The 15682-nt window shown below is 34.9% G+C and overlaps 1 protein-coding gene across 3 annotated transcripts in view; it reads right to left on the bottom strand.

Moving 5' to 3' along the window:
• Positions 1–15682, bottom strand: part of LOC6652385 — a 72847-nt gene that overhangs the window by 31870 nt on the left and 25295 nt on the right. For all 3 annotated transcript variants that reach the window (XM_047009902.1, XM_023181244.2, XM_023181245.2), the window contains exons 3-5: positions 9314–9508; positions 9115–9246; positions 8900–9048 (exon numbers count right to left, since the gene is read on the bottom strand). In XM_047009902.1, coding sequence (XP_046865858.1) covers positions 8900–9048; positions 9115–9246; positions 9314–9508 — 476 coding nt within the window. The remainder of the gene's footprint in view (positions 1–8899; positions 9049–9114; positions 9247–9313; positions 9509–15682) is intronic.

Raw genomic sequence — 15682 nt, 5'->3', positions numbered from 1 at the left:
AAATAAAATAACTCTTGTTTTCCCCCACCAGTGGTAAGAGACAGAGTATAATATGAAAGCCAAATACTGCTTAATAAATAAAAAGTGCGTGCGACCGAGTATATAAAGGCAGTTTGGCTAGTCGAGCAACTGCAATAATTTCGGCGTCGGTAAAAAAAAATTAATTACGGAGGTGGTGTGTGGCGTATTCGAAGCCCTAATATCGAAAAAAAAAGTTAACTAGTGTATATGTATATATGTACTCTATATGTAGTTGCAAGTCGGCAACTACCAACAGCAGCAGAGCAACAAGATAGTTGCATAGAAGAGGCTGGAGAGTGCCAGTATAAGGAAATCTTGTGCGATGTCCGGCACCACCGGTACCGCCTTAGCCCATAAGCCCAAGACAACAGCAGCTGAGCGAGACGGAGTTAAAAAGGAAGGCGATTTATCACCAAGGTAGCGGCGAACTCTACCCATTGGCGGACAAGCAGCAGCGAACAGGATCATCAGATAAGAGATAAATTAAAATAGTTAGAAGTACATACATCAATCTACATATTTTATTATAATCATTATATAATTATATCGATAAGGATATCGATAAGACAAAAATGTTCCCTACCAAAATGGAAAAATTGTTAGCGAAACAACACGAGTTGCATAAAAGGTTGAAGAAGATAGAAGAATTAGATGCTAGTAATTTAACTAGCCAAATTCTCAACGAAGTAAGGGACATACCGAAGCAATGGATTAGTTACCATAGCCAAATGCTACAGAGTGGAGTAACCGAACACATCTAGTAGTTCGCAGATGGAAAATATGAGGAAGGTTTACATATGGCAGCCAAATTAATAGCCAAAGGAGAGTCACATGAAGTCAGTGAAGCAGATGCGAATATGTCAGAAATGTGTGATGACAGCAAAGAAGAGTCGCGCGGGAATGCGACCTCCAGTAATGAGAACGCTAATGTTAGCCAGGAAAAATTTCAAGAAAAGGTCCGTCATCTCCAGCAATATTTCAACATGGTAAGCAAAGATTTACGTACGATAGACCATAGAAGAAAATAAAATTCTAGTTGAAGAATGTACAGGTGTGCCAAGCTTATACAGATGAACTATACAGATATGTTGAAACGTTTAAAGAGGTCATAGATGAATTTGACTTCGACCTTCAGAAAACCTTGGTAGCATTAGAAGAGAAAATAAACGATCAAAAAAATGTGAATGTTGAGAATGTTACCGTAAGAGGGGAACTACCGGTATTGCCAAAAACACAGGTACCCACATTATCTGGAGAACCTAGAGAATGGGACCTGTTTGTGGAATTATTTACGGAATTAATTGAAAAAGGAGAGGAATAAAGTCTGGCTCTTAAGTTCAATTATTTAAAATCCGCGTTAAAGGGCGAAGCAAGGAGCATGGTAGCTCACTTACTATCAGGTTCAGCTGACAATTATAGCGCCACTTGGGAGTTGTTAACCAAGCGATATGAAAATAAGCGAATGGTATTTTCCGAACAATTAAGTCGGATCGTTGATTTAACGATGATCAACAATGAATCCGCAAGAAGTGTTAAGGGAGTGATTAACATAGTTAATGAGTCAATATACTTAATTAAAATAAAAGCAAATTTGTCCGATGAAGTTGACGTCCTATTCGCAGAACTCTTACTAAGGAAATTAGACAGAGAGGCTCTACAATTGTGTGAGAGCCAGTTTAGAAAAACAAGGCAAATTCAAAAGCTATCTGATGTCATGGAATACTTAGAGCAAAGATATTGCTCGTTAAGTGCCATGAGCAAAGAAGAGAAAAAACCGCTACAAACTGTTTTAAATTATGCGAAATTCGAATATAAATGTCCGATTTGTAAAATTGCCGGGCATAAAGCGTAAATGAAATGGCCAAAAAAGTACAGCTTTGTACAAGATGCTTGAACTATTTAAGCAATAAAGGATGCACTAATGAAATGGTCTGTTCATTGTGCAGTAAATCACATTTCGTGAATCACATTTCGTGATTCATACACGAAGCGAAACATCAATGATTTGATCGTTTCATTTCGGCGATCGTACCGGATCGAGCCTGTTTGATGTTGAGGCCTGATTTGACTCGATTGAAATTTGTTCCTTCGTGATCGATCATACCCATCACATTCAGAGAGCTGCAACTGATTGGAACTGAATGTTCGCTGAATGTTCGATCACAAAAAATCTGAGTCAATGATCGGGTATGATTGAAGAAATTGTGATTGTTGCAGCTCTCTGGTATGCACATATATGTATGTATAGTATGAAAAATATATATAATAGCCGATACAAAATATGCATTCATTTTTATGACATTTAGGTAAAAGGAACCTAAGACTCATGACTGTAATTTGTTTTTTAAGGCGATTCGGTAAAAAAGGGTTGTGGGAAAATTCCGCTTGGCATACTCAAATATTTACTATTGCAGGTAGCGGCCGTTACACTTGTTTCCTATAGAAAAAATAGACCGGCACTTGATTTTTTTTTTATATTTAAATAACTTGTATAGTAGGTAGAAAGGATTGCAGAATCTATTGCGCAAAACTGCGAACATTCAATTTTTTTTTGTAAAATTTGCTACCTACCATGCATTTTTAGCCATAGAAGATCTCCTTCGTATAAAAAGTTATCCAAGCAATATAGAAGTAAAGGAAATAGTTGACTTTCTGAACAACAATTAGGTCGGAATTATTCTTTTTCACTTGCAGTTTAATTTTTTTATTCGTTTCTTCACATACGATTCGGGCAGTGTAAAGCAGCTTACGCACACAAGCAAGCGCACGCATACATTGACAGTTTGAGCTGGCTCTCTTTGTGCCTACCCCTGCTCTAGGGGACAATTGTTCTTAAAAATACTTATTCTAATGACCCACGTTTTCGGGGGTTGAAAATTGTTTATATTTCATGCTCAGCGCTGGTTACTTGATACCGCATGTTTTGTTTGGTTTTAAGCAATAATTGTCATATAAATCTTTATGACATATTTTTGTTTTATATTTTTGTTTCGTTTTGTATATTTCTCGGTGCATCTGATTTGGTGAAGCCATTTCAGATGAACACGATGTTTAATCTTAAACATTCTGCAAAGGGCCGCCAAATGCGACGATTTGGATTCTTTTATTTTTATTAAGTTGTCTTGAACAAATTATTATTATTAATATTATCATTAGTAAGATAATTATTGTTAAAGAAGCATAAACAGCTAAATGTTGGACTGACTTCCTATTCTTTCCTATTCTGCCGTATGGTTTACTAAACTGGCTTCTACTGGATTTTATATTATATTTGGCAAATTACCAATGCTTAACAATTTCCGTTTCGGGATATCTACCCACTCCTGATGTGTATTACTGTTTTGACTTTTAGCCTTTTTATATAGTGTAAACTTTAAAGACCAATTGCTTCTACCTTTCGGTTTAAGCCAATGTGGTTTTCGCTCCACTCTTTTCACATTTCGCTGATAGCTGAAATTTGAGCGGTTATTCTGTTTAAATGTTGTCCCTTTATTTTGCAATACCTGCCCGTTTTCTAATACAGACTCGGACAATTTTTTAACGGAATCTATTTTGACATTATTTTTTAAATTATCATTATTAAATTGAACTATTGCCATCTGAATATTCTTATTTTGTAGTGGCTCTGGGATATATACTTTTTCTTTCCCAGATTTCACTATACCTTCAAAGTGAGGTCCTGCCGGGAGCCATAAATTTATTTCTTTAGTTTTGTTGTTGAGTTTGTTTGGCATTGTGTAGTATTTATTTTGACATTTACGTTTCTTGTTCTCCCAACGTTGCTTAAAACCTGTGACATCTATTGTTGTTGCCACTACAGATTTATTCTGATTTGATTTGGTGCATCCCGAGACGATCCAACCAAATTGAGTATTTTGGCCTAGCAGGCCATCAATTTTCGTAGTTCCTTCTTTTAAGATTTGGGTATATACGCTTACCCCCATTATTATATCAACCTTACCCGGTTTATTAAAGGTAGGATCAGCTAGCACGTAAGTTTGCCATTTTGACATATCCACATTTGCTATTTTTAATGGAAGAGCTTCCATTAACTTTGGCAACACAATTGCCTCCACCTTAAGATGTCTTTTCCAGGGATTTCGCGTCTTTACATCTATTTTTACCTTATATGTTGATTTTTTGGCTTTTATTGAGCACACGCCAGTTATTTCTGTATATTGCTTAATTTTAGGTAATTTTAATATTTGAGCCGCCTGTTCAGACAAAATTGTGCTCTGTGACCCATTATCAATAAGGGCTCTTAGAGTCTTATATCCTACATTTGCATTTTTTACTTGTATTACAGCTGTGGCCAACAGTGTTCGTTGTGCCATTACACATGTATTAATACTCTCCTGTTTTTCTTGAAAATGCAGTAAAGGACACCATACCTTACTCCTTTTTTTAAAATGAAAAAAAAAAAAAATAAAAAACTAAATTCATTAATATTTTATGATTAGCTATTAAAAATATTAATAAATTAAAAACTCAACACTTCGTTCCGTTGCTCTTAGTGTCGAAATCCGCAACACAACGTCTTAGCATTGAGTTAACCAGGTCTTGACAGCATTTGACCGGTATTTTCTTCCAGGACTCCTCCCAAAACGTCTTATTTTTGTTGGTTTTGCAACAGCAACTTCTTTTATAATGTCAGACCACAGATTTTTAATAGGGGTTAGGCCTGGTGACCGTGAACACTCTATTACATTTAGAGAAATCTCTGAGAACCACTGCCTGGCTTTCTTACTGATGTGCTTTGGGTCGTTGTCCTGTTGAAAGACCCGTATAAGTGGCATATTATCCTCAGCCTATGGTAGCATCTCCGTATCCAAGGTAATTACATAAACATGCTGATCCATAGACGACTTTACGCACTATATTAGACCGACACCTTAATAATAAAAACAGGCCCATATCAGGACACTGGATTCGCCATGTTTAACAGTCTTCAGGGTGCTTTTGGAGTTATGTGGACGCCAGACGTATACTCTAGAGCCATTTCCATCATACATGACAACTTTGCTTCCATCAGTCCATAGAAAGTGTCTCTACTTTTGGACAGGCCAATTCTAATAATGTTTGGCAAACTTAAGGCGATTGGCAATATGTCCCGCATTCAAAAGTGGAAGCTTTCAGGGGGTTCAGGCTTATAAATTGCTCTTCCGAAGGTACTTGCGAATTATTTCGTCGCTAGTCAAGATGTTTAAGTCCTTTTCCAGATCGCGTACGGCATTAAAAGGATCACTATTGTTCTCTCGGATTAAGCAACCGACTTCTTGCTTTTTCAGTTTTGGCTTTCGTATACGAGTTTCAGACTTCTGTTTGAAATTGATCGCACTTCGAATCATTTTCTTGGAACTACCAACCGATTTTCGAACCTAGCGATACGATTATCTCTCAAAAACCTGGTTTTGGATGAGTTTTCGCTTTTCCACAGAGCAGTGTTTTCCCCGACCTATTATATCAAAAAGTTTTGAATTTTTTTTAGTGCTAGTGCTTTTAAAATTGACTTCGATCCACGGACTGTTATTCATGTGTTTTTTACAATGTAATTCTGCGAAATATGACGGTATTTTGGCAAATACTGCAAGTGGTGCTATTTTTAGTTACGGGTATTTTTTGAGTATTTGAAGAAAATCCCTAAAAAACTTTGAATACGTTGGATATTATTCAAATTTTTTTTGCTTCCATTAGTAGTAAATATTGAAACATTCAAAAACGTATTCACATGTTCCTTGAGCCTTAAATTGAAGCCAAGAATCCTTTGAACAAATAACCTCAGCAAGTGGTGCTATTTTTAAGTTCCCAACTGTATATAATATAGTGGTCGGATCCGGTTGAATCCAAGATAGACAACCAATGCAGTATATACAAGCCTACATGCAAATTTCAGCTCTGTAGCTCTTACGGTCTAGGAGGAGTTTGCGTTGATCCAGACGGACGGACATGGCTATATGAAATCGTCTCGTCATTCTGATCAAGAATATATATAGTTTATATGGTCGGAAATGCTTCCTTCTATGAGTTGCACACTTCTGACCAAAATTAACATACCCTTTTTGCAAGGGTATAAAAAGTTTTAGAGGTTCTTTTAGCACGAAATGCCCTAATAAACAAACACTTCGGTCATATTTACATGACCAGGTAAGAATCACAAAGAGAAACAAATTTACAAACGATTGCTTGAAGTACCGAAAGCCCAAGGGAAAAATACTGAAATTCAAGGTGCAACACCCGTGTAGAGTCTTGCAGGTAAACAAAGTCGTCTGTGCCCACGAATATGGATCAAATTATCTAGAATAATTGTGAATATTTACGATACTAAATGTATTTAGCAAGACTCAATTTGATATTGGACCATAGCTACATATTTTTCAAATTATCCCAAGATTTGTTGAACACACCTATTATTCTAGGCAATTGAAAAAGTGTGTATATTATGGTCATATTACGAATTATTGTAAAAAAAATTTGTTAATTACTGGAAATGACTTATTTTACTTTATGATACTACCACTAATCATTGCAAATCAGTTGTCTGATCGTAGAACTTGCCACATAATTTAAAAATAGGCAGATATCGAATCATGAGAACTTTAAGCGAATAAACACGTTCGCCGTTATTTTTGATCCAAATTTGTCTTTCGGTCTTTAAGTATCTTGGAGTGTCAATAGAGGAACTAGTCTTCTTGGCTATATAAAAAGTTGGGCTAAAGAATTTGATGACCCTTGCATGTCTTTCGGTCTTCATATGTCTTGAAGTGAAGCAGTTCCACAGATTTCTTCTCGTGAATCTTCCTTCACTTCACAACCTTGTATATCCGTAGCTTTGTATTTCGGAGACCTATTTTCCATTAACTAATCAACGGTGTAGTCATTTATACTAATTTACTAAATACGCTAGATTTATCAGTTCCCTTATGTAGCTTTGTTTTTCATCTAGGTAGATGTTTCACTAACTACTCCCTACATGAACCTTTTCGTGTCCTTTACCAATCTTTGCACGACTTTCTGTTATTTCACATTGCTTTCTACTTTACAAAAGCCTCGCAATTCTTTCCTGACCACTTTGGCTGTGAATTGTGCAAATAAAACACCTCCATCGGCGCGGAAAACATAGTTGCGTATTACTTTTTACATACTTACTCATTTTATAATTAATTGATAACAGTTTTTAGTGAATAAAACGACCAGTATTTAAAGCCGTTGTATCTGAGCCCAGTGTTTGTACTTATTTATACAGGTTCCAATCAAATTAACAGTTATAATAGCATGATGTTTTCCTAAAGAATTTAATAATCGTTCTTGTTTTGCATTTTGCACATCTAATACAGATAATAACTTTCCATCCCAATTTACATCACAAATACCATATATTGCAAAAAAGTATTTTTATTTTCTGCTTTTGGTTTTCTCGACTGTGTATAAGTTACTTGAGTCGATGCTTTGTTAAACGAGTGCTTCCAAAAATACATCCTGGTTTGTGTACGAAAACAAAACCAAGTTTAACTCTAACTTATATTCGAAAATATCAGTTCTCGTTTCAAGAAATACAAGTTCTCACTTGTTATTTGACAGGAAATAAGTTCGACATAATTCTTATTCTCGCTAAGACGTGTTGTTAAAAACATTACTGTTAACAGATTCGAGCGGTCCCAAAATAAGTGTTGTTCAATGAGAGAAAAAAGTACGATAGCAACCGATTGCTTTGTTCATATAATAATTTTTCTCGCACTCAATTGATGAGCAGTTTTTTTTTTGATTTAGTTTGCTCTGCTTATTCCCTGACTTTTTTAACCTGAATGAAAATTCAAAATGTCTTTTGAGCATTTACGTGTATATGTGAAGTTTCGTTAGTTGTATGTATCACTTGACTGTGTGAATTTGCGAAGACACCAAGATTAATTAAATTTGTAGGCAAAATAGGACGTGAACCGATTAAAAAAATTCACAAATTTTTTAAATAAAAAAACTTTAATACACATACCATCGCTATTTTTTGTTCGATTTGGATCAAATTTGGTATTTTGGTGGATTCAAATTTATACAGTTATAGGGTGTATGGTATAAAAACTTTCAACTCATTTGGGAGCTGTGCTAATTTTTAAGTTCGATATAATCGATAGTTTTAATTATCTGTCGGTAAATATGTCGATTGTTAAGAGAATCTAGTTTATATGAGATGCCAATTTGCCCACTAATTATTATTAATCTCAATGTAAAAGTAAACAAAACAAAAAAAAAAAGGAAATCGTCGGGTTTTACCCTATTTTGGGTCTTGCGAATCAAGTGTTAGTTAGGAGTGTTAGTTTTTTAAGTTGTCGCGATGGTTTCATACAAAATTTTTTGTGGAAGTTTTTCACCAAAGTTGTCGATTTTTCAAATAAGGATAATTCTTCATAGACTAACTTCTAAAATATTATTTTTTGTACATACTTTCATAAAATTGGACAGGCTACAAGCTAATGAACTTAAAAACTAATGAAGCAGTTCAATTCGCAACACCCCAAATAGGTTGAAATAATCGAGTTTGGTCATGTTTTTTTTTCGTCTATCACAGTGTTATTAAGGCGAACACTAATATGCAGTTTCACTGACGTACGGCTTTATCTCATGTATTTTATAAAACAAGTTAAATGGAACGAAAAAAAAATATTTGATTTATCACTTCGTTTCTGCACGTACATATTTATGGACTTAAAAACACTTATTGACGTAAAGTCAAATACTGCACTAGATCTGAACTAGAAAGTATATACCTATAAAATAGTATAAGATGTAGCCCTGAAAGTCTCTTGAATTTCTATGATCATATCGGCTTTATGTTATCTAAAGTAAACATTTAATAAAAAATAAACTCTAATGATTGCTTGTTTACCTGGTTGTTAATTCCTTACGTCTTTTAAATATCATCCACTTTCCAAAATTTTCCTCGGTTAAAGCATTAATCGTACCGTCTTTGATTTGATGGGAAATTTCATTTGCAATGATTTTACCCATGTTGAATAAATTTTCACCACAACCTATCTGCAAAAAAAAAAAAAATTTAATGGAAATCTAGTCTAATTTAAACGAGAGTTAAAATGTTTTTACAACAAAACTAGCTCGTCCTAGCGGTTGTTTTGTGTAATCAATGTCTTCAATTTCCTCGCCCCCCTTGTGTATGGACAACAAATGCATGGCGTTTAACTCATGTTTTGAAATCGAATCCAAGTAAACAAATTCCTAAGAAGACAAACAAGCATATGAAATTGTAAAAGAAACCATTGATAGAGATTTTATATTCTCTTACCTTTGGTATTGCAAAAAACGTGGCTAATTTTGCCTTTACTTGAGCTCGTTTATCAGCAGATAGTTCGCTCCAGTCATACATTTTTAGTAGTAAGCCAAACACTACTTCGCTTTCTAACTGCTTACAGTTCATAAGCTCCTTTACATATGGGGTTTGCTTAAAAACGGGTACATCTTGGGGTTCAATAAGAGGTACCTAAAAGAGAAGGTTGGAAAAAGCTTTATATTATTCTTATCAGATAAAAATATAGTATTGTATTTTTAATCCAATGATTGGTTCTCAGAGTAACCAACTACTCAAACCTGTGTTTGTATTCTCCGAGACCTGAAAGTCTACCGGAAAGACTAGAATGGATTCAAAAATGCGGAACAAGCTGGAGTCATATCCATATACTGTCCGTTATTCATACGCTACTACTTTCAAAACTGAACGACATAGGCTTTCCGCCCCTTTTCTTTTTTTTTTGGGTTAGAGAGTGTATAACAAATATAGTAAAGAAGACACTTTTTAAGTCTTTTTTATACACTTGCACATGGTAATATTAGTAGATCAGCATGAGAAGCTATAGCCATGTCTGTCCGTCAGTGCGTATGCGTTTTACTCCGCCAATTTAAAAGGTATATAAAAGGATAAGACTTGGGATCTAACACGGGGAACTTCAGGTATGCGAATCACCGATTTGGATGAATTTTGGATATGTTGTAGAATACCCCGTCATTTGAAGCTGTGTGAAATATTTCGGCGCACTATTCTATATTTTCCTAATAAATCGGCTTTAAAGTTATAGCTTTGGTGACTTATAAGTAAAACGCCGAGTGGTCAACAAGCAGCTCGACGGTGTAAGGGGTAGAGGTCCTGCCTAAAATCGACGGGACTCTGGTTCAACCTCGCCCGAAACTAGTTAGTTTTGGGTTTTAATTTTTTTTTTTGCTTTTTTAATAATTATTTTTGTTTAATAGCGAAATAGGTCTTTTGATGATTTGTAATTGGAAACATTTTTTATGTATATTGAAATTATTGTAGATGCAAATTATTATTATTATCTATTATTAACTTGTACGCTTAAGGTAATACCAGCTATACGCACGCCATTATGTACTGTATTTTTTAGGCAAGTTTAAAATATGATAAAGCGGATGCAAAACTTCTTAACGCTTATAGAAGAAAATCGAGAAATTTCATCAAAAGAAGACTGCACTAAAGTAAAATCCCCGTCAAAGACGGGGCAATTCCACTTGTCATCTCTGATATTGAAGGGAATGCTCAAGTATGCATGGTTCGCTTCAGATTAGAAAGTGGTTTTCCAAAATTTTTATTTCGTTTGTTTCCTTAAAATTGGTTTAAAGTTGGTATGTTTTTGCACAAAAGCATTATTTAAACATGTTCATAGTCTTGAGAAAATATACATACGGGTATCATGTTTTTATGATTTATATCACAACAAAAAATGTGAAGGCAGAAGTTAATTCGTCTATTTTGCGTCTATATTATATTAATGTTTTTGTAAAGGCATAAAAAATGAATCCAATCAAAAATCATCAAAAGACCTATAACGTTATTAGACAAAAATAATTATTGAAAAAGCAAAAAAAATGAAAACCCAAAACTAACTAGTTTCGGGCGGGGGTTGAACCAGAGTCCCGTCGATTTTAGGCAGGACCTCTATCCCTTACACCGTCGAGCTGCTTGTTGACCACTCGGCGTTTTACTTATAAGTCACCAAAGCTATAACTTTAAAGCCGATTTATTAGGAAAATATAGAATAGTGCGCCGAAATATTTCACACAGCTTTAAATGACGGGGTATTCTACAACATATCCAAAATTCATCCAAATCGGTGATTCGCATACCTTAAGTTCCCCTTGTAAGCTATTTATAATCTGGATGAGATAAAAATGAAAATCATCGGGATCTGACCACTATATAATTAAGTGCTATACAAAAAATCGTTGAATGAATGGTAGTATCTTTACCAAATTCGCTAATGATAGTTTTGCATGTAAGACATCAAATCTCAAAATTTTAATACGATCGGATAAATAGAATACAAGTTACAGTCAATAAAAATCGGCATAATGAATTGATTTACGGAAAAAAGTTTTGAAAATGTTAAATTATTATTGTCAAAGACTGCAAGGGTATATAAACTTCGTGATTGTCGAAGTTAGCTTTTGATATTATTATTTTAATTCTATTCCTGTGACATAGAGGACTATCTTAAAGTAAGGATCTTCCATGAGTTATGAGTCGTCTCACAGTAGGGTTGATGGGTTCGCAACTGCAATTGGCCTTCGTATTCAAGTAGATTTTTTTCCCTAACCTTCCTTCTTTAATTAACTGCAGGCATATATTTTTATGCATAAGCACAAATGGCAAAATACATGTGCCCCTAACAAGTTTAATCTGTCGGTATTATGTACCAGACATCTCTTTCTCTTTTTTTTCTGATATTAGAGCACTTATATGAATTTCATACTGTATATAGAGTCTATATATATTATATTATAGACTTACTACAAATTTTCCTTCCTACTTCTACTGTTCCTTCGTGCACATCGAGAAAATAAGTTCATTTTTGAGCAGAATAACGCACGTCAGTCAAGAGACCTTGTCATGGCTTGATTGATGTGGCCGGCATGTTCCCCAGACATGAATCCTATGGAGAACTTGTGGGCTTTATTAGTTCGTAGAATGCTCATAGCACTAAGTTTATCAAAATTAATTGCTTTAAACTGGCTATTACACTGTGATAGTTTTTAAAAAAAAAAAAAAAAGACAAGCCAAAATTTGATGGTTTCACCCTATTTCGGGTCCTGCGAATCGAACTACGAGCTTTGGGACAAAATGTAAAAAAAATGTAATCTTGACCTAATTTTGTTTATGTTTTCTTTCTCGCATTTTGCTCATATGGAAAATTTTCCATTCGAATCTGGATCATAATAGGAGAATTTACTATTCTCAATAGCAGCAGAAGAAACACCAGACCTATCTAATTTACGATTTATAATATAACCATTTAATCAAATTGAATTTTTATACCCTTGCAATAAGGGTATATTAAATTTGGACGAAAGTCTACAACGCATAGAAGGAAGCATCTCCGACCATATAAAGTATATATATTCTTGAACAGCATGACGAGACGCGCTCATAAAGCCATGTCCGTCCGTCCGTTTTTCCGTCCGTCTGGATCAACGCAAACTCCTTCTAGATCGTTAGAGCTACAGAGTTGCATGTAGGCTTGTATATACTGCAGGGATTGTAGCTATTGTCATAATTTAATATTGGTGAGTTTATTACACCCATAAACAACTGTGCCAAATTTGATTAAGATCGTTTGACTATATCATATAGCTTTTATAGGAACGATCGGTGAAAAACAGTGGCTTTGATCAATAACTTCGTTATTTACAATGCACACTGGGCTGAATTGCCAAATAAGCGGCATAAAGTCGAATAACGCAGATATCGAGCTGAAACTTGGTATATTTGATAAGAATAACACTCTAAATATTAAAACAAAATTTGAAGTTCATTTGACCACGCCTACCCCAGTAGCCCATATAAGGCAACAGTGCGTATACGTGATCACAAAGGAAAGTGTGAAAACTATATAAAGTACAAAAATTTTAATATTTTTTATGTTTTAGTGATAGTAATATAATATTAATTATGATTAAATTCTTACTTAAAGACAGGTCTTAGTTACTAACAATTTTAGAAAAGTTCATATTTTAATTGTTTTCCACATCTAATTCAAACGCATATGGATTTATATCATCTATTTCTGAGTCGGAGTCATCATGAAAACTGTAATCATTACCTAAATACTGCACATTTATTGGAAAATTATAATGTGGTGTTTCTAAAAGTTCAATGACATCTCGCGGAAGGGGGTTTTTTTATGTTGAGCTGCCCTTTTCTTAATGGATATACTTGAAATGAGGGGATCTGAAGTGACCATAGATCTTTGGAATACATCCATCATATTATTTACCCGCGAATTGTGTCGAGCGTGCAGTAGCCGATCACGCTTGTAAAATTTATTTTTCGCTTCAGACGCGTTTTCTCCCAAACACTCCACCGGCATTACTGATGCAGTTATTATTTGTGATCCATGAACTAAAATTTTATGGAGAGTTGGTGACATAGGATACCATGAATAATGTAACATGTATGATCTAATAGTTTTATCTGGGATATTTTGAAATTTTAAAGCGTCGATTGCAAATTCGCAGTTAATAGCTATTAGAATAGTATGCAGACACTCAAGTAACTCCAAGTCGAGTTCTAAAATTGATCCAAACAACTTCGTATTTAAAAATGCTTTTCTCGCAGTATTGCCATCGTTCGTGTTTCCACTTCCATTCGGCTTTGGCTTATCTACATGCAAACCCATTTCTTCTCGCAATCTTCTTTGTATATGTTTTTTTCTTTCAATCATTTCTAATTTGTCTTTTTCGTTTCTTACTTGCCATTTTTTAAACCCCAATCTGTATGATATTTTGAGCAGCAATTTAAAAATGCGTATCCAAGCGTGAAGTGGACTTATTCCATATTGAAGATGCCGAGGGTTTGGTTTAAAAGAATTTGTGTTATAGGTTTCCATAATGTGTTTTGGGCCTGCACCACAAATTGAACACAACTGGCTAGATTTTGTGCCCGTTAAAACGTTTAAAACTTTCCCATCTATTAAAGTCATATAAAGGTCGTACGAGACAATGATCTTCCTTTCTTTTGATATTGGTACTACACAAGGAGTCAAGTGTTTTATTTGAGTGTCCAAATCGTTTTTTTCTGCAAGAACATGATCTCTTGTTTCCTTTGCGAATTACATTTTGAGGGGTCGGAAAAATCTTACAGACTGTGGAGTTCTATTATTCCAAAAAATTGTTCCTGCTTCGTCTATAAGCTTCAGAGGTATCACGGTAGTAACAAATAAAGATTGATCAACAGTATCAGGTTCGTTCGTTTCAAATCTTATTTTGTACATACTTTGTCCAGTTGATCCATCGTATCCGTAACTCGCAATTAATTTTAAACTTGGAACGATTTCTAAGTTAGCAAATAACTCCTGCTGTAACAATACGATGCGGCTAGCAGTGTGATTTAACAAATCTTGCAAGGTAACTTTTGCCATAGTTTCTGTAATTGTTATACCCGTAGGTCTCAATTGCAATTTAGCTTCCTGGACATTTCGGTAGCTTGGATATATGTCACAATTATGCTATTTGCTTATTTGACGAATTTCATTGTACAATCGTTTGCTTATCGAGTTTTCCAGCAAGAATTCCAAAGCTTCATTTATTGTTAAAGGTATTGGTTCTGCAATACCGAATTTTCTTTTAGCTTCAGTACCATCACATTCAGTATTGCTAAAATTTTTAAGCACAAATGCAGTGTCACTTTCATTTGATTTTTATACCCTTGCAAAAAGGGTATATTAATTTTGGTCAAAAGTGTGCAACGCATAGAAGGAAGCATCTCCGACCTTATAAAGTATAGTAAGTATAAGAGACGAGTTCAAATAGCCATGTCCGTCCGTCCGTCCGTCTGAATCAACGCAAACTCCTCCTAGACCGTAAGAGCTACAGAGCTGAAATTTTGCATGTAGGCTTGTATATACTGCAGGCGTCGTATATCTCGGACTCAGCCGGATCGGATCACTATATCATATAGCTCCCATACAAATGGCAAAGTCACGAACAGTGACTTTTCTTAATAACTTCGTTATTTTCTGAGCTATTGTCGTGAAATTTAATATTGGTGAGTTAATTACACATATAAACGACTATGCCAAATTTGATCAAGATCGGGTGACTATATCATATAGCTCCCATAGGAACGATCTTTCGAAAACAGTGACTTTGGTGAATAACTTCGTTACTTTTGCCGCGATTGCTTTCAAATTAATTATTTGTTAGTTTAATATATCTGTTAATAACTATGCCAAATTTGATCAAGATCGGGTGACTATATCATATAGCTCTCATAGGAACGATCAGTGGAAAACAGTGACTTTGATCAATATCTTCGTTATTTCCTATGCTAAGATTGTAGGCCGTTCTTTCGGAAAAATTAGCCTTTTTAGCTTAAACGTTTTTCCACTTTGATGGCTATAGATAAGGAAAGAGTTACCATAAAAGTTGCAAGGGTATACAAACTTTGACGCGGTCGAAGTTAGCCCCGGCCCTCTGGTCTGGCTGCCATTGTAGCAGCATGAATCAAAAGTTTGCTGTCGTTCTTATTGTTCATTGCAACATCGGCAGCTAGTTTTCTTTTAAGACGGAGCCCAGCTTCATCATAATTTAGCTTTGGTCTACCCAATTGAAGACTGTCCGTATCTTCTTTATTGTCCAATCCAATTTT

The sequence above is a fragment of the Drosophila willistoni genome (assembly GCF_018902025.1).
Source record: "Drosophila willistoni isolate 14030-0811.24 chromosome 2L unlocalized genomic scaffold, UCI_dwil_1.1 Seg168, whole genome shotgun sequence".
NCBI lineage: Eukaryota > Metazoa > Arthropoda > Insecta > Diptera > Drosophilidae > Drosophila > Drosophila willistoni.
This window is presented reverse-complemented; position numbering and strand designations above follow the sequence as displayed.